Source organism: Mandrillus leucophaeus, unplaced genomic scaffold, assembly GCF_000951045.1.
Source record: "Mandrillus leucophaeus isolate KB7577 unplaced genomic scaffold, Mleu.le_1.0 Scaffold265, whole genome shotgun sequence".
In the NCBI taxonomy this organism is placed as follows: domain Eukaryota; kingdom Metazoa; phylum Chordata; class Mammalia; order Primates; family Cercopithecidae; genus Mandrillus; species Mandrillus leucophaeus.
Genome location: NW_012102754.1, coordinates 1,441,700 through 1,466,480, shown reverse-complemented (window position 1 = coordinate 1,466,480; position 24,781 = coordinate 1,441,700). Strand labels below are relative to the sequence as shown.

The 24,781-nt window shown below is 38.8% G+C and overlaps 1 protein-coding gene across 2 annotated transcripts in view; it reads right to left on the bottom strand.

Annotated features, from left to right (window-relative positions):
* The window catches only part of ULK4 (unc-51 like kinase 4), a 780,596-nt gene that overhangs the window by 430,925 nt on the left and 324,890 nt on the right, over nucleotides 1-24,781 (bottom strand). For both annotated transcript variants that reach the window (XM_011984288.1, XM_011984289.1), the window contains one exon: nucleotides 13,050-13,142. In XM_011984288.1, coding sequence (XP_011839678.1) covers nucleotides 13,050-13,142 — 93 coding nt within the window. The remainder of the gene's footprint in view (nucleotides 1-13,049; nucleotides 13,143-24,781) is intronic.

Here is a 24,781-nt window from a genome sequence, read left to right as displayed (position 1 = left end):
AAAAAAAAAAAAAAAAAAAAAAAAAAGTCATAAGTCAATCTCCTTCACAGCTACTCAACTTTGCCACTGTGATGCAAACACAGGCACAGACGATACATAAAAGAATAGGTATGGCTGTGATGGCAGCAGCAGCCCATCTGGAGCAGCCTCTCCAAAGACGCCAGCTGTACTAGGGGAGGCTCGGCCAAGGATGCACACTCTGTGGGGCTGGCAAGAGGCAGGAACAGGCAGGAGCCCCGCCCTCTACTGAGTCAGCAGGGCAGGGTACCTGTGCTCCCGGCTGCAGCTGCAGCCACCCAGTCACAGCTCTGGACCCTGGCACCCCTGTGTTCTCCAGGCCTGGAAAATCCCTGCACCCCTGCCATCCCCAGCCTCAGAAGTGCCTCTCCTGCTCCCTGGCCTCCCCCTGCTCCTGGCACCTGCTCTGGCTGTGGCCGAGCCTGGGCACTGTCGCAACCCAGCTGGGGGTATGCGTGCTCAGGGTGGTGCAGACACACCAGCCCCCTGCCACCCCGGCCCCCTCCAGACTTTGGGTGCCAGTGAGCACAGGAGGAAGGCTGGGTAGGGTGTTGAGGGTGGCTTGGCACAGGCCTGCAGGTGCCCCACAGCACAAACAGCCTGGGCCACCATGGATGGCATTTTGAGGGCAAAAGGCAGACAGGTTCCTGGGCAGAAGAGGAAGGATTCCCGGTGAAACTCCACCTTCAAGCCAGGGATAGCCTGAAGCCTGGGGACAAGGCTGCCAGTTCCAGGTAGAGTCCATGGCCCAGACTGAGAACTTATGGTCCTTTTCCACCCACGGACCAATGAGCATGCACTTCCTTCTCAGCCCATGAAAACCCCAAACTCAGCCAGACTCAGACAGACATTGGGACTACCAGCTGAGGGAAGGAGTTACCCACTTCGGGTATCCTCGACTTGTCAGGACAACCTGCCTGTGGAGAGGAGCTACCCACTTTGGGTCTCCTGGGAGCTCTTCTGTCACTCAGTGAAGCTCCTCTACGTCTTGCTCAGCATACAGTTGTCCACATTCCTCATTCGTCCTGGATGCAGCACAAGAACTCAGAACCCACCAAATGCCAGGACTGAAAGAGCTATAACACAAACAGGGCTGAAACACACCTCCTGTTTGCCATGTTGCAGGAGACAAGAAGGAGAGAAGAGCTCCCATCAAGGAGCCCAGACCCAGACCTAGGGGCTTCCCAAGCCAGGGCTGTGATACCCTCTTTGGGGTTCTGTGGTTGCCAGCACCTCCAAGCTTCTGGATGCTACCATGTTGCCTGGTGCCCAGAGTGGAGGCTGCTTGTGGTATGCCTGGTCCAGCCATAGCCTTGCACAGAGCTGGCACCTGTGCTGGCACCTGGAGTTGTCCGCCCTGCCACAGCCGGCACACCTGACTGTGCACGGTGGCCAGATCCCATGCTCGCTCACACACCCCATGCCACTATGTGCCTGGCTGGCCCTTGGCAGGCATGGGATCCAGGCTGATAACATAAGCTGAGTGCAGCCTGCTGGGCCAAGTGGGCAGAACGAGCCCAGCAGGCCAGAACAAAACTCGGGCAAAGGCACCAGCAGCCACAGAGATTTCCGGCTGCAAAAGCAACACCCCAAGGATCCTGTGACAGCTGTGTTCCAATAATATTTTATTTACAAAAGCAGGTGGTGGTCTGAATCTGGCCAGGAAAGTCCAAATTTATCAGCCCCCTGCACTAGATTGTTCTCATTAACATAGAGACAACACTAAAATATTCATCATCTTAAAAACAAATGAAAAACCTCCTTTGACCCCCATATCTCCTTCTAGCTCTCTATTTTCAGCTCTCCCCTTTGTAGCAGAACTCCTTTAGAGTTATTGATGTTCCCTGTCTCCACTTCTTTATCTCCTCCTCAATCCACTCCACTAGGCTTTTGCCCCACACAGCACTGAATATTATCCTTAAAGAAGTTACACCTTCTGATGCCAAAATAATGGTAATCCTCTGTCCTTATCATACCAACCCTCTCAGCAGCCCTGGATATTGTTATTCTCTCCTTCTGAAAGTCCCTGAAAATTGGAGGCTTGCTTTTAAATACTACAGCTAGCACTAGCACAGCCAATTAGCTCCCTCACCTCAATTCTACATTTCACCTTCCCAAAGACAGGCTGCCTCTGTCCACCCTCTCAAAAACAGCCCACTCCACCTCACAGAACTCTCCATTCTCTTTATATGCTTCAATATTCTCCACGGCACTTGTAACTAGTGGAAGGTATGTTTGTTTAAGTTGATTTCCTTGTTTATTGTCTATTGTATACCTCCATTGGATCATAAGCTCCATCTAACACCAGGACATTGTTTGTTTTGCCCACCTCAGTGAATATAACTAGTTGTGAGGTGACTCAACGAATGAATGAATGAATGAATGAATGAATGAATGACAACTCTTTTGCAGGCAGAAAAAATGCCAACCTGATTCTGTTCTGAAGTTCCATGATTCTATGATATAAATAGACTATAAGACCTCAAGAGACAGAAAAGTAAAAAGGAATTTTCCTGTGGGCAACTAAGGAAATACTTTGGGGGAAAGTGTTAGGTAGCATTCCATTAACAATGATGATCTCTAGATTTCTATTTAAATACAGGAGGAAGGAACTGTGAATTAGTGTTGATTGTAGCCCCCAAAATACCCAGGCAGTTCTGACCAAAGACCAACTAACTGCTAGCTTCCAACACAAGCATGCATTGGGTGACTCATGTGACCTGGGCGCCATGTGACCAAAGAGACATCACCGTGGAGAGCTCTCTGCCAGGCTCTGGTTACCCTGCCTTGAGAAAAGCTATCACAGAACCCATGAAAGCCAGAGAAGAATAACTACAATGAGCAAGCCCCCAGCCTACAGGGCTGCTATGAAAATAAGGATTCAAAAGATTAAGTTGTCCCTGACAGCAGACATGAACAGTCTCAATGGACCCAACTGAGCCTCATACAATATAGATGGGCAATGAAATGTTTACCGAATTATCATGAAACAAGGGGAAACCTCTATGATGGGAAGCAAGATAATGGAAGAAAATAAGCAGAAATATTTACCACCTAGAGCAGCAAAACTCACATAAGTTTTTTATATCCTGAAAATATAAATAACATCAAAACAAGCTTAGATCAACTACCATTGATCTTCCTTATGAATAAGTAAGAAAAACAGAATACCTGGGACAAAACTCCTAAGAATTCAGGTCGGTGTTTTTCTACAATCCTATCAGAAAAATAATACTGGAGTAGACGGAGATAATTAACACTTATTTCATCAGTGCTTAGTAAAGGCTTGGGTTTGTTTCTGGAGGAGATACAGTGATGAGTTATATCATAATTAACATAAAAAGGAGAGATATCAACCCTATCAGTGTGGTTTAAGTCATAAGCCAGAACAGGGCTCAAAACCTAGGACAGTGGGAGAAGGAAGAGGCTAAACTGAACGAGGATATAGACTCAAACTACAAATCAAACAGTTCCAAGAGCAACACAGTAATGAAAAGCAAAAAGAGGTGGGGGTCAGAACCTCATGATGATAGCAGGGGGAAACAGGAGAATCATGCTTTTGTTTTTATCCACATGACACTAAGAATGACTGTGTTGAGAAATTGGACTGTTCTTATAAGTGTGACACAAGGAAACTTAAAACACTTTGACTTTAAGTTCTTTGTGATATTCATTTGGATTTTTAAAAGAAAGGGACTCTGCTGAGTAGTACAAAGCACCATGAATAAACCAGGAGATGTGAACCTAAAATTTGATCTTGCTTCAAATTGATTGTGGGCCTTAGGACACACAAATTACTGCTGGGGCCTCATTTTCCTGATGTATAAAATGAAGACATTGGCACAGTATACTAACAATATCTTTTTACTCTGTATTTTTGATGCTTTGATATCCTGGGATCTTGCTAACCTAGAGGGAATGCCTGTCCCAGGCCTAGCTAATTCCTACAGACAGCAAAGAACTAGCCTTTGAGCATGTCTTTCTAATGCAAACCGACCAATCCTTAGCTCATAGCCATAACCATCTCCGTTATTGAGCTCTTAACACTGTAGGCCAATATTCCTCTGCCCTGATAACTCCAGGGTCAGGTACTAGACACCCAGGGACAGCCCCTACACTCCAGAGCCCATTGAAATAATTCAAACTAGCCAATCCTAAAGCTGCTTACCCTGTCTTGCCTGTTCCTTCCCATGAAAACCACAGTAAAAGTTCTTGTCCACATTTTCCTCTGCCCCCTGACTGGCCCTGGTTCTTCCTCACATGGCACTCAGTGGCATGGTATGCCCTTGCTCTTGGATCTTTTAGTAACAAACTATTTTTTCAATGGCAATTGTCTCCTCATCTATTGGCCTCGCCATACCTGAATAATAAAATCCACATTTTAAAAGACCCAGATGATCTCCAAAGTTCCATCTAGCTCTAAAATTCCAATATTCTGTGTTCACATGAATAAAGACCAAAAATTTCTATTCCTTTAAAGCAAGAATCAGCAAACATTTTCTGAAAAGTGTCCAGAAGTAAATATTTTAGGCTTTGCCAGACACAGAATCTGTGTCACATTCATCTCTGTAAGTTTTACAACCTTTTAAAAATGTAAACACCACTCCTACCTCACAGGCCTCACACAAAAACAGGCTGCAAGCCAGTTGGCCATATGGGTCACAGTTTGCCAGTCTCCACTTTAGATGATAAGGGAAAGTTTACAGACCTTAGGAAGTCTTGCAAAACATAAAAAGCTTTACTGAATCCATAGTCAGATTTAAAACCACTCTGCAATGCACAATGGGGAATCACTATTTATAAATGCATACAATAAACCTAAGCTGTTTCCTTATAAATCTCACACCAAAAAACCATCCACCTCTGACCCAGAAATAACTGTTAAGAATTCATGTGACCGTAAACTCACATCTATGCTAAAAGAAAACAGTGAGAAAATATCACTGTGTTGAAATAACTATCCTGGCTGGAGTCCAACAGACACAAACTCAACAGGTTCACAAATCAAGAAATCCATTGCAAGGACAACGTGTATCTATTCTAAATATACTTATAAATTGTGGATTTCTCTAGAACCAGACAAGACAACACAAAACAAACATATCCAACTATCAACATTTCCTTTAGAATGAGAGGTGCTATTTTACTAACAGCTTTCAAAGATAGTTAACAACCACTGACAGCTGAATCAAGAAAAAGGATTTCCATAGGAAAAACAAAATGCTAAACTTTTCAATAGTAAAGTAAAATTTTATGCTCAAAACTGTTAAACACCAATAATACATGCTGGGTAAGTATATAGCATTATAATCCTGAAATCAAGCAGAGAGAAAGGGGGTCTTTTAAAAGCTTTTGAATCAAGAGACTGATAAAAGGAGCGAAAACTCAAAATTTGCTCAGTGTTTTAAATATTTTATGCTTGTGTTATCCCCTGAAATTCTACTTTGATGAAAAGCATGAATGTGCACCCAATTTGAACAAATGGTTGAGAGCACTGGAACACGAGCTATAATCACAAAAAGAAGAAAGGGCAAGTTAAAAGCAGGTGCTCAAGAGCTCAGTTCCCACTAGAGAAACCTTGTATTTTATTCTGCAGAGTACCAGTGAAGAATAACGAGAAACCACGTATGAGTGACCCTAAAACAGAAACAGGAGTCTTACAGACTCAGAGACTGATTTGAGTCTCATTATGAGGCTTTTCAATATACACAGGTCACTTGAGAAGCATCAAATTATTTCTGAAGAAATCAGTTCATTCTAATAATTTTGTGGGATGCAGTGGCTCACACCTGTAATCCCAGCACTTTGGGAGGCTGATGCGGGAGGATTGCTTGAGCCTAGGAGTTTGAGACCAGCCTGGGCAACATAGCAAGATGCCATCTCTATTTAAAAAAAAAAAAATTGTTAAAATTATCTAGGTGTAGCGGCATGCCCCTGTGGTCCCAGCTACTCAGGAGGCTAAGGTAGAAGGACTGCTTGGGGTTTGGAGTTCAAGGCTGCAGTAAGTGGTGACCACACCAGTGCTCTATACCCTGGGCAACATTAGAATGAATTTATTACATAGTTACATGGTTATTTCATATATTGAGATTTCATGAAAGGAAATATTTTAGCTGTATAAATTCAGCTAATTGAGGGTAAAAAACTTAAATGGCTTATTTTAACAACATTTTAACAAATATCTCAAACATCTCTGATGATTTGGGCTTTTACTTTTACCAGACTACAAAATTTGAATTAAAATATGTAAGAATATGGCAATGCCTAACTTTATTAAGGCATATAATAAATTGAAAGGCAAACTGAAGTGGAAGCTATTTTGTGACTGGAGTATCCTCAATGGCTTGCACAACCGCTTTGCAAAGTCAATTCAAAAAGACTGTCCTGCCCATGCAAGTTTTTTCTGCTACTGAAAAACTTTTCCCCCTAATTTTTTGTAGGGTGCTGGAGCTCTGGTTTGAATCAATACCACTAGACATTTCTACCTTCTGTCAAAGGGATTACCTCTTTTAGGAATATTCATATTAATATTTCTTCCCCTAAGAATAATGAAAGGATGAAGAAAGGAAAGGAGGGGGAAGAGGGAACACTTATATGGCATTTTCTATGGACTTGGGGGTCCACAGAAATATTAATATTTATTACTCTTATTTTCCAGGGGAAGAGAATTTAGGTACAGACAAATGAAGCAACTTGGCCAAAATCACACAGCTAGTTGGGTTAAATTCCTTTAGATGCCATCATCATCAAAAGACATGGCATTAAAAAATCATTACATGTATTAAAATCATTACATTGTTTAATAAAAGCCTATTTATAAATCCAAGCACTGTCATTAAATACTAAGCACCCTTAGAGTAAGAACATATTCATTTTTGTCATCATTCAGTAGTTGCTGATTAAGATGTTTGATAAATTAATGAAAGAATGAACAAATGAACCAAAAACTGATGAGAGAAGTAAGCTGAAGACTGGTGACTATATGGCCAGAAGTACTTTTCACTCAACACTATACCATTGATTCACTGTGAATTTCATTAAGAGATCCCTAAAATTTCATTCTGATGAACAGGACTTTTACGAATCTTGTCATAAAACAAATAGCTCTAACAAGCAAACTAAAATAACAACAATTCTTAGATACAGAATGTAAACAATTTTTTTTTTGCAATTCAGGAAAACAGCTAAATTTTGCTCCAAAAGAACTGGAAGAAGTTAAAATGTAATTTGTTTGCTGAGGAAGATTTGCTGAAAGCTCATTATCTCTTAATGGAAACAAGATACTGGAGTGTTGCTTTCTCTGAGAGGAATGATTTTGGTGCAACCTACTGTAAAATTAAGGAGAGAGAATAGGGCAGTGCTCAGGGGAGTTAACACTTCCCTCCCAATAAAACTGCACCAACATGGCAAACAACTTACCTTTCTGCTATACACTCAATAATAAACTAGATCCACCAGGGAAGTACTTTTTTTTTTTTTTTAAATCCTGGTCATGTACAATGCAGATTTGATTATGCTCGTCCCTCACTTAAAGGGGAACAATAAATTCCCAATGGTAATATGACTAAGCGTTAACGACTTCCATCAACTAAGAATTCTATAAAATAAGAATAAACACATAAAAATCATAATGCTGTCAGATGCGGTGGCTCATGCCTGTAATCTCAGCACTTTGGGAGGCCAAGGGGGGTGGATCATGAGGTCAGGAGATTGAGACCATCTGGCTAACACGGTGAAAGTCTGTCTCTACTAAAAATACAAAAAATTAGCCAGGCGTGGTGGCGAATGCCTGTAGTCCTAGCTACTCAGGAGGCTGAAGCAAGAGAATGGCGTGAACCTAGGAGGTAGAGGTTGCAGTGAGGCAAGACTGTGCCACTGCACCCCAGCCTGGGCAACAGAGCGAGACTCTGTCTCAAAAAAAAAAAATCACAATGCTCCACTTGATACAGGATGGTTTAATGTTCCAATAGTTATTATATGGTACTCTAAACTCATAATACATACAAACAAAATTAAAACACATATATTTCAAAGAACATGATGCTGTTGGATACAATTAATAAGCAAGTTAAATTTGTAACAAATTGTTCATGGTTATTTTTACATATTTGGAAATCTATCTGCACAAACAATTAAGGCACTCTACACTTGATGTACATCTGTAGCTGACCATTTTGCCTCAAAACCGCTGACACCCTGTAATCCCAGCACTTTAGGAGGCCGATGTAGGTGGATCATGAGGTCAGGAGTTCAAGACCAGCCTCGCCAAGATGGTAAAACCTCACCTCTACTAAAAATACAAAAATTAGCCAGGTGTGGTGGCGGATGCCTGTAATCCCAGTTACTCGGGAGGCAGAGGCAGAGAATTACTTGAACCTGGGAAGTGGAGGTTGCAGTGAGCTGAGATCGCACCACTGCACCGCAGCCTGGGTGACAAAACGAGACTCCGTTTCATTAAAAAAAAAAAAAAAAAAGAAACCACTACTGATACCAAATAACTGGGGAGGATCTCTAAGGTTAATGAGTGCCATTTTAGGCACTTGCCAAAATCAGGGGTGACATTCCCTAGCACAAAGACTAATTTTTTTGGTTACAGTAAGCATATAAACAGAGCATTCATAGAAATTCACCATATATTAGGCCAAAGCAAATAATAAGACAGAAATAGAACAAAAAATATTACCTGATCACAATGCAATAAAAGTAGAAATTAACATCAAAGACTTAATCGTCACAATAAGGGAATGGCGAAGATCACATATACACTAATTTGATAAAGGTTTTGAATTAATAGGCACTTGTACACAGATGGTGGAGAGGAAACTGGCACAACTTAGATTGGGGAAAATTTGGCAACATCTCTCAAAATTACAAATACTTAGACCAGTGGTTCTCAAACTTGTTTGTACATTTAACAGCTGGGGAGCGTCTAATTACTGATGCCAGTGTCTAGCCCTAGAGATTGTGATTTAATTGGCCTAGGGTATGGCCTGGACTTCAAATTTTTTAGAAGCTCCCCAAGTGATACTAATGTACAGCCAAGTTTGGAAATCGCTTGCTTAAATCTCTTTTGATAAGCAATTCCATGTCTCATTTATGGTACACATATATTCACACACATGATCAATGTCCTATTTCATTAACTGTAGCTTTGTTTTATAATACTAAAAGATTAGGAAAGAACAAATATTCACCTAAAGGAGACTTGTTAAATCAATATGTAATATTGATAAAATGAAACACTATGTATCCGTTTAAAAGAGTGGCACAGATAGTATATGAATTACATTTCAATAAAACTGTTAATTTTTAAAAGAGGTCCAGAAATGGTATAGACAGCATGCTACTGTCTATGTGAAAAACAGTACACACACACACACACACACACACAAACTGGCGGCAGTGGTTCTCTCTGGAGGAAGGATTGCTTTTCTTTGTATACCCTTTCAAATACTGAAGTTCCGAACATGTTATGTATTAACTCTGAAAAATAAATTTTTAAAATTAAAATGAAATAGAAAATCAATGTGGTCATGTTCCCCAAGCAAACAGAATTTTTATGAGGTAACATTCAAAGGCGCACAAGCGAACGTTTTGGAATGATAGAAACCCTCTTTATCTTAATTGTGATGGTGGTTTACATAATTGTGTACCTTCTTCAAAACTCATAGAACTATATACCTCAAATGAGTGATTTTAATCCATGTAAATTATATCTCAATAAACCTGTTTGTTTATTTATTTACTTAAAGCTTACATGACAGCCGGGGCCTCTTGAACAATGCTGATAGAAATGTAAATTGGTACAACCCACCTGGGAAACTCCTTTATGGTACAGTGTATCCGTTGGATCTGGATTACCACAAGCCCTCAGACCCAGCATTTTTACCCCTGCATAGGAATATTCATAGCTGCACTCTTCATGACAGCAAAAATATGGAACAATCCAGACTTTGTTAAAAGTAAAATGGATTGGGTGACTGTGGTGTATTTGTGCAATGGAAAGCCAAGAGAAGATGATTTGGTTTGAAAAGTAGCATTGCCCAGACCAAGGAACCGTTGGCAAAGGGCATAAGAAGAAAAAGATACATACGCATTCCTTGACCATATGAAGGGGCAGTCATTCTCACTCATAAGAGAAATACATGTTAAAATTACTCTGAAATAACTCATTTCACCTGTCACAATGGCAACATTGCAAAGTTTAATGAGTTTTGATGGCAAGACTTGTAGAGAAGTAAGCATCCTCAGATATGTCCTTTGGAGGTGTAAAATGGTAAACCCAAGGGAAAAAAATTTGGCCATATAAAAAAAAGTACAATGTATTTCTCCTTCGATACTCAATACATTTATAGGAAGTATCCTATAAGATATACATTCATGCATACAAAATTACACATTTATGAGAGTATTCATTATTTGCAATTACACAAGATTAGAAACAAGTCTATCCATTAGACACTAGAAAAGTTATATCCATGCAATGGAAGATCTTACCACTGTAAAACACAATGTAGAAGCTCTCTATGTATTGATATAGAAGCAAATCTAGAGGATAGACAGTTAAGTGAAAAAAATCAAAGGGCAGAAAAACATACATAACATGCTAGTTGTGTATAAAAGAAAGAAAAGAGGCCAAGCGAGGCAGCGAACGTCTGTAATTCCAGCAGTCTGGGAGGCCGAGGCAGGCGGATCACCTGAGGTTGGGAGTTTGAGACCAGCCTGACCAACGTGGAGAAACCCTGTCTCTACTAAAAAATACAAAACAAATTAGCCGGGTGTGGTGACTCATGCCTGTAATCCCAGCTACTCGGGAGGCTGAGGCAGGAGGATAGCTTGAACCCAGGAGGCATATACACAGGTATATACACATATGTGTGTGTATACTCATATATATATACTCATATACATACATACAGATAGGCAGGCAGGCAGGCAGAGAGAGAGAGAGACAGACAGACAGACAGACAGAATTTAAGTAGCCAGAAAAAATTCAGGAGGACATACACCAAAATAGTAACAATTACTACCCCTAAGGGAGAAACCTGTGAGGCAGAGGGTGTGGGGGATGGAGAAGCCAAGAAGATCTCTTGATTTTATTGTTAGAATTTAAGGCAAAAACAGTATATTCAAATATTACTTGTTCGATCAAAACAAAAAAATACAAAAACTATTCCACTAAAGTCTGCTTGTAAACTTTTTTTAAAAACCAGAGTAAATGGACTTCTAAACCTAGTCTCTAATCACTTTTAAGATAAAAAGATTCTATAGAGGCCAAAGAACTGTTTCTACTTCTCTAGGGTTTTTCTCCTCAATATGAGGAAATTAAGCTGAATAGAGTTGGCAAGAAGGAAAAGGAGTCTAGAAAACTTGACACGTGAATGAGCCAAAGTTACAGTTAAAAAAGTAATTGCAATCTGTTCAATCTAATGAAAGGATAAAATTAGGATACAGTATTAGCACATGATGTCAAAAGTCCACGCAAGAAATAACTATCTGAATTTTTATGCAACTTCTAATACAGATTCAGTCTTTAGAATTAAATTTCTTCTTCAGGAATGGAGAATGATCCCTTCTGAGTGATGAATTTGGAAGGCTCATTGCTCAGGCTCTCTAAAAGGCTATAGAAACACTGAAGCAAACACTTTGCTTCCAATTGGCAAAGATAAAAAGGGTATTAGTTTAGTGCTCCCCAGATTATTTTGCAACATGGCTCAGAGAACAGAGGGTAGTATTTACATGGCATCCTTTGGAAATGGATAAGGGAAGGTAATAACCTCGAGAACTACTACAGCCCCAGCATAACCCAAACCCAAAAGACCAAGAGCAACTTGTCTCCTGTGACTCAGTCACAGCAAATCTACGTGTCCTGACACACCCACTGGGATGAGTGTTTTGGATATGAGCACTTTCTAATAACAGCCTTTCTTGTTTGCTAGTAACAACAGTCATAGTGGCTCATAATAATGCAGTACTTTCTGTGACTGGACAGCAGACCAGAGGAAATCAAGATGGTAGGGGCTATGTGATTTAGTTCTTTGTTAAAGACCAACTGGTAGCTCTGGCGATGCACTGTACCTACAGATGGTATTCAAATCCCAAAAGGTCCTCAGACACCACCTGTACAAGAAAAGTAGTTTTCTTGTTTGAAAGCAAAAAGAACCTCTTCCTTTCTCCTTTCTTTCCCTTCTGTGGACCTCTCAGACAAACTATTCTTCACAAAACTAAAAACATCCCAGCAACTAGTTCTAAAGAAATTTGGCATCATCATATTCAATACCTTCAATAAAGATAAAAGCTCTCTACCACTTAAGAAAAAAAAAAATACACACACACACACACACACACACACACATATATATATATATTGGCCAGGTGGGGTGGCTCATGCCTGTAATCCCAGAACTTTGGGAGGCCAAGGTGGGTGGATCACCTGAGGTCAGGAGTTCAAGACCAGCCTGGCCAACATGGTGAAACCCCATCTCTACTAAAAACACAAAAATTAGCTGGGCATGGTGGCGGGTGCCTGTAATCCCAGCTACTTGGGAGGCTGAGGCAGAAGAATCGCTTGAACCCAGGAGGCGGGGGTTGCAGTGAGCTGAGATGGCGCCACTGCACTCCAGCCTGGGTGACATAGAGTAAGACTCCGTCTCAAAAAAAAAAAGCATGTCAACTAAATAAAATGGTAGCAAATAATAGTCGATAAATACTATTGAGATTTAATAAACTGCTCAGTACAAAATGAGGCACCAATTTTAAAGTACATATATTGTTTTATCTCTTAAGAGAAGTTACCATTTTAAAGCAGCATGCATTCCACAGTATGCCGACTCTAATAAGAATTAAAACTTCTACGAGAGTCAAAACAGCATAAATGACAGATATTACAATCCATGAAACATTAAAAAAATGACGATTTTGACAACTCAAACGTTAGTCTTTTGGAATCTCATCTTTAATAACATTTTCAGAACACATAAAATTCATTTTATAGGTGAGACACAAGAAAAAGAAATTTGAACTTCCAGTACCTTGTGAAAGTTGGGTTGTGTTCAGTCATCGCAACTAGCAGCTTCAGAGCATAGGCTGGTACCGGGTCAGGTTCTACAAGAATGTGCTCATACCTGAAATGATAAAGATATTTAAAAAGTATTCAGTAGGAAAAATTCTGTCCAACCTCGAATTCTATATCCAGCAAAACTATCAATTTAGCTTGAGACAGAAAGATATTTTACACACTAATAAAGATTTAAGTAATTTACCTCTCATGTGCCCCTTCTCAGAAAGTTACTGGCAAATATGCTCTATTGAAATAAGAGAATAAATGAAATACAGAAAGACAAAAGAAAAAACAACTCAGTAGTTGTCCTCACTTAAATGCTACTCTGAACAATAGAAATAATATACCATAAGGTACAAACATCTGAAACATATACAGACACTGAAATAAATGTATGAGTTATAGGACCTACACAGGTTACTTAACCTCATGAAGTTTGAAACAACTTCACTCTCCAATGCTGATAATGATATTCACTTACTTCAAAAAATATTGCTGTTGGGAAGATTCAGTGAGATAATCCATGTAAAACAATTAGTACTGAGCTGGGCATATAGTAAGAGATCAATAAACACTAGGCATTTGTGTTAAAGGTCTCCAAGAACATCCTCACATTCAGAGACTCGTTAGAGAATTCACAGGACTCAGCATGGCTAAGATGTAGCACAGCAGCATTGTAAGGCCACCTCTGAATCACATGGGAAAGGATGCACGCAGAGGACTACAGGATGTCATGTGCCAGTTTCCTTATGTCCTCTGTCTTCCATGAGGGGTCACACACAGCACACTCTTCCGCCAGCAACGAAAATGCAGCACATGTATGTGATATTTCTGCCCAAGGAAGTCTACTGAGTACTCAATGGCCAAAGTTTTTATGAGGGGCTGGTCATGTAGGCAACCTCTATCTAAAATGTATGAAAATTCCAGATTCCCAGAAGGAAAGCAGCTGTGTTCAGCATAAACCAGACTGTCTGCTCAAACAGTTGAGGCACAGTGAGCTACTCTTATCAGCTAAGTGTTAATTGGGTGTACTCTGACAGTCAAGTTCCTAGATGTCTAGCCAATGACAATATTTTGTTTACAAAATTTTTTTTTTAAATCCTAAATTAAATGTATTACCAAAGAGAATAAAACTCAAAATGTTTTCATCAAAATTTCCATAACAAGTTCTCCCAAGATTGTTTTCCCATGTGATTTGCTAGGCAGAGGCTGATTTATGTACTTCATCTTACCTGTTCGAGGTTTACTCTTCAGTATGCAGCACTGTGTAGATGCTCAATAAACGAGCATCAAATGAATAAACAAACAAACTAACCAATTTTATTATTTAATTCTTTGGAATAGCCAACAACTAAAAAGGGAGAAAAATATCTCTAAAATTCCTAACTGGATATTTTAAAAATCTATGATATAAAACAGATGCCCTTCATCTAGAGAATAGGGCCCCATGCTTACTCAGAGCTTATTTACTGTCATTTTAGAAATCACTGTATAACAAGCCTAATTATATAGCCTGTAAGCCCACAACCATTAAAAAGGAGCTAAGTAAAGAGAAGAGAGGGACTATTACAGGAAGGCAACCAATGAATTATAAGAAGTAGGACTTGAAAGCATAAAAAAACAAAAGAAATCAATCCCAAGAACCCCAAGCAAAGAATAGCCTGTGGAGCATTTAATACAGAGTAAGAAGTTGCTCAAATTCAAATGGGACCTGAAGCCCACTGCACACCACAATGTCCAAAACTGGAGTAATGAGTCAAGGCAATGTTAAGTGGAATGCAGTGTTCTGTTTAAGAAGTCAGGAAATATCATATTTTAGAAAATTTGCTTAAATTTTAAAATTATAGTAGTTAAAGGATTTGCCCATGTATAAAACATCTAGTATAATCAAGTGTGAGTAATTTCAAGAATGAAAAAAATCAACATTAGGAAATCAGTTAATATATTTTATCATATAAATAAAACAAATACCAAGCAAGCATCTTTAGGGATAATAAAAATGTCTGATAAAATTTAACATCTACTTCAAATTTTGTTTAAAAAAAGACACAACTTAGCATACTAGAGAGAGATCATTAGTTCCTTTACGAATTCTTATGAAATAAAAGGTTCTTGCCATCTTGAGTAAAGAGTATGTCAGAATATTCTCAAAGTATAATAATTTGCTAGAAGGACTCACAAAACTCTTAAAACTTGTTACACTCCCAACTATGGTTTATTACAGTGAAAGGATGCAGATTAAAATCAGCAAAGAGAAGACGCGCATAGGGCACAGACGAGGAGAGACCAGGACAAGCTTCCAGCTGTCATCTCCCAGTAGAGTTGTACAGTGTTTACTCCTCCCAGTAGCAATGTGTGCAACATTGGTGAAGTACTATCAACCAAAGAAGCTCACCTGAGCCTTGGTGTCCAGGGCTTTTACTGGAGGTTGGTCATGTAGGCATGGATCACTTGTGGAATTGACCTTAGTATCCCAGTCTTTAGCTCCTCCAGAGGTCAAGCTGATGTGTTGTAGCCCAAGGCCCCCATCATAACTCACAATGTTACTGCCATAAATTATCAGGCATGGCTCAAGGTCTCATGAATTCAAAGGCACTCTTACCAGGGAGGATATTCCAAGGCCAGGAAGTTATCTCCCAGGTGGCAGTCAAGGATCAGTTTCTCTAGAATGTGCAAAGTTTGAACACCCTACACATGATGAGTTAACCCTTTATGGCATACATCCCTAAGAAGGAAACTGAGAGGCACTGTCATTAAAGTCAGAAATAAAATAACAATCCTCTTCCACTGCTTACCAGTATTTGGAAATTGTCTGGCCAGGCAGATTGAAGTGACAGTGAGAAACTTCTGATGAGTCCTTCATGTACCCTGGATAACCAGCTCTCCTTGTTCCCACTCCAAGACATACTTGAATCACAGAAGGAAGGAGCCACAAGCCTGTGAATTTTTATAAAGCTTCCCAAGTAATTGTCTTATTCACATGCTTGTGTGGAAATCACAAGAGGAAATATGGACAACAACTACTTAGAAATACAACAGAAAAAAACATTCTCAACAGGGCTGGAAAATATATCTTAAAATAGACTTGAAACATATAGAATCCAAATGTAAAAAGAAAACATTGGCTAGGGATGGTGGCTCACACCTGTAATCCCAGCACTTTGGGAGGCCAAGGTGGGAGAATTACAGGAGACCAGGAGTTAGAGACCAGCCTGGGCAACATAGTAAGAGCCTGTCTATAAAAAAAGAAAAAAAATTTTTTTAATTAATCGGGTGCAATGGCACACACCTATAGTACTAGCCACTCAGGAGGCTGAGGCGAGAGGATTGCTTGAGCCCAGGCATTTAAGGCTGCAGTGAGCTATGATGGTACTAGTACACTCCAGCCTAGGTGACAGAGCAAGACCCTGTCTCTTAAAAAAAAAAAAAAAAGAGAGAGAGAGAGAGACAAAGAAAAAACACTGCTGAAACATTACTGGCTGAAATCAAAGTGTCTTGAGGTTGTTTGAGGTTATCTAACCTTGAAACAGGAGCAAAGAATAAAGCTTGCACTAGCTTGCGCGTAAGAATTTTCCCAAAGAATATTGCTCTGTTTCCCTCCGGTTGGAAAAAATGATGGGCAAAATTCATATTGGGCACGTTTAGAATACAAATACTGAATATATTTTAGTTTAATCAAATGATAGGTTTGTAATGGTCAGCAAGATCAAGCCAAAAGTAGGCTGTGATTTATTAAGCTCGTCTTTGAAAAAGCAGCTAGTAATTGAGTCTTGCACTCCTTTGAATGCAACTTAGCAGAAAAAAATATATAGTGATGAGCCCTGACTCTTGAAATGGCCTCAGAGAAGATTGACTAGTGAAGAGCTGACCCATTTTGATGGACTAGGGGCTGGAGAGGAATACTCCAAGTGCCCTGAGGCTGGCCAGAGATTAAGATCACTGTTGACAGTGCCCTGTCCAGACGGTGCCCTGGAACCTCACACTTCTTTCTCTAGGATCTTCTCTAACCAAGATGTCTTTGCTAGAGACCAAAACAGGAAAGATGCAGGCAAGAAAGACCATTCATACTAAATTCAGATCCATTCCAAAGAAGAGAAAATCCCTTTTAAAAATCACATATTCGGGACCTAAGGCAAGAAGCTAAAGATGAGATAGTCCCCAACTCTTAATTCTTCATTACCAATCCTATAATTAATAAATCCCTATCTTGTCAAGTGCCTGATATAGACAGTGCCCAATTAGGTCAGCTGGGAGAAAACTGAAACTGGTATATAAACAACTCTGGATTATCATGAGAAAATATTCTGAGGGATGTGACCAAACAATTGGTCAAGTGGAGAAGTGTCTCCAATTTTGTTGAGGGGAGGGAGAAGGAACTGTATAATAAAGAAGTCCACTCTGCAGGGATTAAGTCAGAGACTCAAATTTTCATCTCACTAGAGTGTGCTCTGAGAATGTGAAGGAGGGATTCCAGAATATTCAAGAAACTTCAGGGTTTGAGGAATGTTCCTACAATGAGGAAGATTCTGCTACATGAAAGGCTAGAATACATTATACAACCACAATAATTATTACATATAGGGTGGAATAAAGAATGTACACATACAGTTATGTGCCACATAATGACATTTTTGGTCAACGACAGATGGCATATACAAGAGTGGTCATATAAAAAATTTTTTCTGTATCTTTTCTGTTTGGAAGCATAAATTCTTACCATTGTATTACAGTTAGCAGCAGTATTCAGTGCAGTAATAGGCTGCATAGGTTTGCAGCCTGGGAGCAAAAGCCTATACCATAGAGCCTAGGGGTGTAGTAGGCTGTGCCACCTAGGTTTGTATAAGGTAAACTCCATGATGTCTTCACAATGATAACACTGCCTAATGATGCACCATTTCTCAGAAGGTACTCCCACATGGCGCATGACTATAAATCAAAAGAAAAGAAAGGTAACACCTAGCACTGGATAGGAAAGAGTAAATTTAGAAAGGGAGTTAGATTGGTTAGACCATATCTCAAGAAAATATATCTCTAATAAATTAAAATTTTAAGGAAAAAATTTTGACTTTATTAGAATACTAATGAGTAAATATTCACATATTGTTGGGCAAGAAGGCCTCTTTAGCATAACAAATGTAAAATGAATGAGAAAAATACTTATAACCTTAAAGTTTTTTTTTTTAAGATGGAGCCTCACTCTGTCCCCCAGGCTGGAGTGCAATGGCTCTATCTCAGCTCACCGCAAGCTCTGTCTCCTGGGTTCACGCCATTCTCCTTCCTCAGCCTTACGAGTAGCTGGGACTACAGGCGCCCACCACCATGCCTGGCTAATTTTTTGTATTTTTAGTAGAGACGGGGTTTCATCGTGTTAGCCAGGATGGTCTTGATCTCCTGACCTCATAATTCACCCATTTCAGCCTCCCAAAGTGTTGGGATTACAGGTGTGAGCCACCGCACCCGGCCACCTTGAAGTTCTTAATTTAAATATTTCTCAATGGCAAAACCACCATAAACAAACCAAATGAGGAAAAGATAACTTGCAGAATGTGGGTAAAACAAAAAAGTTAATATTCTTACTATATAAAGAGCTACTGCAAATCAATAAACAAACCACAGAAAAATGGACACAATTCACAAAGAAGGAAATAAATGGCCAAGAAGCATGGGGAAGAAATGGTCTATGTCATCGACATCTGGAGGAATGCAAATTAGAGCTAACAAGGGTACAATAAAATGGGCAGTTACATAAAGGGAAGCTGGTAATATAAACTGTTCATCCTGTTTAAAAAAATTGGTAGAATGTTTTAAATACCTTTAAAATGCATATAATTTTGAGGGTCGGGAGGAGAGACAGGGTCTTCCTTTGTTGCCCAGGCTGGAGTACATTAGTAAGATCATGGCTTATTGCAGCCTCAACCTTCCAGGATCAAAGGATTCCCCCAACCTCAGCCCAGGTCCCTCCCCACTCCCACCCCAAAGTATCTGAGATCACAGGCTCATGCAACCTAATTGTTTTATTTCTTGTAGAGACAAGGCCTCACTATGTTGCCCAGGCTGGTCTCAAACTCTTAGGCTCTAAGGATCCTCCCGCCTTGGCCTCCCAAAGTGCTGGATCTACAGGAGTGAGCCACTATGCCTGGCCAAAATGTATATGAATTTTAACACAGAAATTCTATCCCTAGAGATTCTACAAAAGGAAACAAGGATGTGTCCAAGGATGTAGCCATAAAAAATGGTTTTTGTAGCATTATATATAATGTATAATAATGGGGAACTCCTAGATATTCAGTGATTGGGAATTGTTCAAATGATTTTTAGTACATCTACAAATGTAGGTATAGATAATTTTATAAGACAGCCAATAATATAGTGTTATATAAATGTAGATACAGTCACAGACATAGATAATAACAATACAATGTCGAGGAATAGTGGGGACAGACAGGTTCCAAACAGAGAATTTCAGAAAGTGCTAAGTAAATCTCACCAGGAATGAAGAAACCATAGAATGAAGCAGGAAGATACTAACTTAAAATGGCAGGCAAGAAGCAAACGTTGAGAGTCTTGAATAGTTGGGTAAATACTGTTAATGTGTTCTACAATCTTTAGGTTAAAATGTTTCTAAGCAAGGGAAGGATTTGAGGAAGGTAATGTGTTAAAATGCAAATCTAATAGAATGCGACATGGATCTGAGGCTTAAGTTTACAGAGATGTGTGTGGAAAGAGATATTCTGGGTTTAGGTAAATAGCAGGCTGCCAAACAGCAAGGATATTGAGGTAAAATCTAACTTTTGAGAAGGTTAAGTACATTCCTCTAGACTGCTACAAGAAAGGGGTAGATGGCTGATTCTTCTTGGCATTTTCTGCACAGTGTCTTTCAAAATGTGAACTAGGTGACATCTTTAGTCAACTTCAAAACTTTATAAAATAAAATTAGGTATAAATCAAACAATAGTTAACTTCAGGACTTCCCAGTCTTGTGAGTTTTATGTGATTGAGCTCTGTGTGATTCTCTGGTGTTTTGCATGGATACACAGATAAAAGTATATCAATAGTTAAATGGATACATAAATGAATAGTGAAATGGACAGTCAGGTGGGAAAACCTATATATACTCATATATATAGGTATGAGTATACACTTTTTTAAGTAAAAGAAACGTAGGTACTTCAAAATAAATGTTAAATATAATTGCACATAGTAAGCTCTACTCTCTTCTGGGTTGTCTCTTCAATTAGATCAACAGCAAATTGTCATTATGAAAGCCTAAAATAGATAAAAGAAATCACTTAAATAACACTCAAGATTTACAAAACATATGCGAAGAACTGAAGTAGTAGAATTATCCTGACTATCCTGATTGAGAGGGAGCAAATAATATTTATCTTTATGCTCTATTACCTACCGTTGACTCCCATACTATCCCAATTTACATTTCGGTAGTCAGTAACCCAAAGAGGGAGATCACTGTACCTAAATGTGCCAATTTAGGCACAGACTTAAAACATTATACGATGATTAAGTAAAAGAAATAAGGTAGAATATGATGATGCTTTTGATGAAAATTATCTGAAGTTAAATTTTTATCTACAAAAGATTTATCAAAGGTGAAAAACACCCCTTGCTCACAGATCGGAAGAATTAACATCATTAAAATGACCATACTGCCCAAAGCAATCTACAGATACAATGAAATCTCTATGAAAATACCAAAGTCATTTTTTACAGAAATAGAAAAATTATCTAAAAATTCATATGCAATGACAAAAACAAAAAAGGCCAGAATAGCCAAAGCAATCCTGAGCAAAAAGAATAAATCTAGAAGCATCACACTACCTGACTTCAAAATATATTACAAGGCTATAGTAACTAAAACAGCATGGTATTGGTATAAAAATAGACACACAGATCAATGGAACAGAATAGAGAACTAAGAAGCAAATCAACACATTTGTAGCCAATTAATCTTCAACAAAGCCATCAACAACACACACTGAGGAAAGGACACTCTCTTCAATAAATGGTACTGAGAAAACTGGAAAACCATATCCAGAAGAATGAAACGGGACCTGTCTCTCATCATATATAATCACAATAGATTAAAGACATAAAACCTGAAACTATAAAACCGCTAAAAGAAAACATAGGGAAAACTCTTCAGGACATTGGTCTAGGGAGAGATTTTATAGCTAAGACATCAAAAGCACAAGCAACAAAAACAAAAACAGACAAATGGGACTATATTAAACTTAAAAGCTTCTACGCAGCACAATAAAGTCAACAGAGTTTGTTGTTGACTTTATTCAAAAAATAAGAGACAATCTGTTTACTGTGAGAAAATATTTGCAAACTATACAACCAAGAGGGGAACTAATATCCAGAATATATAAGGAACTCAACTCAGCAGTAAAAAACCAATAATAATAATAATAATAATCCCATTTAAAAGTGAGCAAAGGACATAAATATTTCTCAAAAGAAGACATAAAAATGGCCAACAGGTACGTGAAAAAATGCTCAACATCACATCAACAGGGAAATGCAAGTGAAAACCACAATGAGATATCATCTTATACTGATTAAAACGGCTACTATGAAAAAGATGAAAAATAAGAGATATTGGCAAAAATGCTGAGAAAGGGGAATTCTTATGCATTGTTGTGAGAATGTAATATAGCCATTATGAAAAACAGTATGGAGACTTCTCAAAAAACTTAAAATAGAACTACCACATGATCCAGCAATCCCACTGTTAGGTATTTATCCAAAGGAAAAGAGATCAGTATATCAAAGAAACACATGCATTCCCATGTTTCTTGCAGCACTATTCACAATAGAAAAGATCAGGAATCAACCTAGTGTCCATCAACGAATGTGAGATACATACTCAATGGAATACTCTTCAACCACAAAAAAAGAATGAAATCATGTCATTTGCAGCAATATGGATGAAATGGAGAAATGGAGGTCATTACATTAAGTGAAATAAGCCAGGCAGAGACAGACAAATACCACATTCTCTTATATGTGGGAGCCAAAAAAGTTTATCTCACAGAGTTAGAGGGTGGAATGATACATTTCAGACACTAGGGAGAATGTATAGGCAGAGTGGGGAATGAAGAAAAGGTGGTTAATGGGTACAAACATACAGTTAACTAGAAGGAATAGCTCTACTCTTTGATAGAGAAGTAGAGTAACTGTAGTTAACAACAATGTATTCTACTTTTAAAATAGCTAAAAGAGAGGACTTGAAATATACTGACGCATAGAAATACTAAACACTTGGGTAATAAGATACCCCAAATACTCTTGACTTAATCATTACACATTCCATGCATGTAACAAAATTTCACATGTGCCCATAAATATGTACAAATATAATATATCCAAAATTTTTATGTTTTAAGACAGGGTCTCATTCTGTCACCAAGGCTGGAATACAGTGGCACGATCACAGTTCCCTGCAGCCTTGACTTTCCTGAGCTTAAGTGATCCTCCTACCTCAGCCTCCCAAGTAGCTAGGACTATAGGCACACAGCACCATGCCCAGCTAATTTTTTCTAATTTTTTGTAGAGACAGTCTCACTATGTTCCCCAGGCTGGTATCGAACTCCTGGCCTCAAGCAATCTGCCTGCCTCAGCCTATCAAAGTGCTGGGATTACATGTGTGAGCCACCATACCCAGACAAAACTTTCTTTTTTTAATTAAAAAAAATTAAGTAGAGAACAAAAATAAAATACTCCTTTCTATTGTGATTCCTATCAAAGATGGTCAAGTTCATACCTATTTTAACATAGAATGCTTATAGCTAAGGGAGACAAAGAAGCAATACAGAACCATCCCAGTGTCCTTTGAGCCACAAACAGAGAAATCAGGTAGTCAAACTCAAGACTTTTGCTGGACATTATTCATAAGGCAACTAAACAACCCTACAGTGTGTTGCCACTGATAGATAAATTCCAGTTCCTAAAAGGAAATGCCATTCTAATTTGTAAGGAATATATTCCTTTCTCAGATTCTAAAAAACAAAGCCTTAATAATTTATGAAGTTATTATGGCCCTGATAATTTTACAGGTCACAAGAGAATTACAAAAAAAGAAGGGCTGTACTCATTTTCCCCAGGAGAGAAATGTTCAATGTCATACTGTTATAAAATATTGTAAGCACATTTATATCAGCATGATCTCTTTTCAATACAAACACTCAAAGCTAAAAATATATATATATATAACTAAAATGTATGTTGGCAAAATGGTTCCAGTCTACCAAAGGCAAATCACACAGCATATTTTTCCCACAGCTTGCAACATCACTTAAGCCTTTTCTGACCATGCTATCTAAATCAGCCAGCCCCTCCCTCATTCCCCTTACGGACACACACTCACCCCTTACAATGTTTCATATTTTTCTTTATAGTACTCACAATTAGCTGAAGTCATCCCACATATTTATTTCTTTATTGCTTTGTCTTGACCACAGGAATGTAAGCTCACTGAGGGGCGGGAATTTAACCATTGCATCCCCAGTGCCTAGCACATGGAAGTCACTTAATATGTATTTATGGAATGAATTAATTTAAAAAAGAAAGAGGCAGTGAGGAATACTGGAAGGATCTTGAACTGCATATGCACAATCACACGATGTAGTACTAATATAAATTAGATTTACATTCATAAAAGTATGAAAATTTCCACCTCCCCAATAATAAGTAATGGTGTTTCCTGAGTGAAAAATCTAGTCCCATTTACAGATAAATACTAAAAGAGAAATGTCCTCACCTTATGTAACACATCTCAGAAAAAAATGTCCAAATAGTCAGCATAAGACTACTTTCAGTACTGACATTTCATTGATAATAACTTTGATATTAAACTTCTGAGAGGTGCTGATTTTAATTAATAAGGTCAATTTGGGCTTAAGTTCCATTAAACACTGCCTCTTCTCTTCTGCATAAACCTTTAAAATTAAATCTTGTCTCTCAGCTGAATAAAAATCATGGTGATTTTCTGAGTATATGTGGTATCTTTTCTCCCAGAAGAGAAGCAAATCTTTGCTCATTAATCACACAGATAACTGAGTTATAACACTGGCATTCCAACTATCTTGAAAAAAGGAAGAAGTGACTGCATACATACCAAGTTATAGGCAAGGTCAAGATTCACATTCAAACAAGAACCACAAGATTAAACATTATCATGGCCAGTATCACCAACTTAGTTAGTACAGAGTTTCCTCAAGCTGGTGGCAAAATATGAAGTCAGACAGAGTCAAAGCATGACAAGGATTTGACACATCATTTTCAGCTTGAAGATGGAGGGATTCTGTAAGAAGAAATGCAGGTACCTTAAGGCACATAAGGCAGCACAGATATGGGTACTGTAATCCTATAAATGCACCATGGGTTGAGTAATTACCCCCCAAAAAAGTATGTCTAAGTAATAACACCCAAAAAACACATCAATGTGACCTTATTTAGAAAAAGGGTTTCTGGCAGCCGGGCATGGTGGTTCACGCCCGTAATCCCAGCACTTTGGGAGGCTGAGGCAGGCTGATCACAAGGTCAAGAGATCGAGACCATCCTGGCCAACATGGTGAAACCCCGTATCTACTAAAAATACAAAAATAGCTAGGCGTGGTGGCACACGCCTGTAGTCCCAGCTACTCAGGAGGCTGAGGCAGGAGAATCGCTTGAACCCGGGAA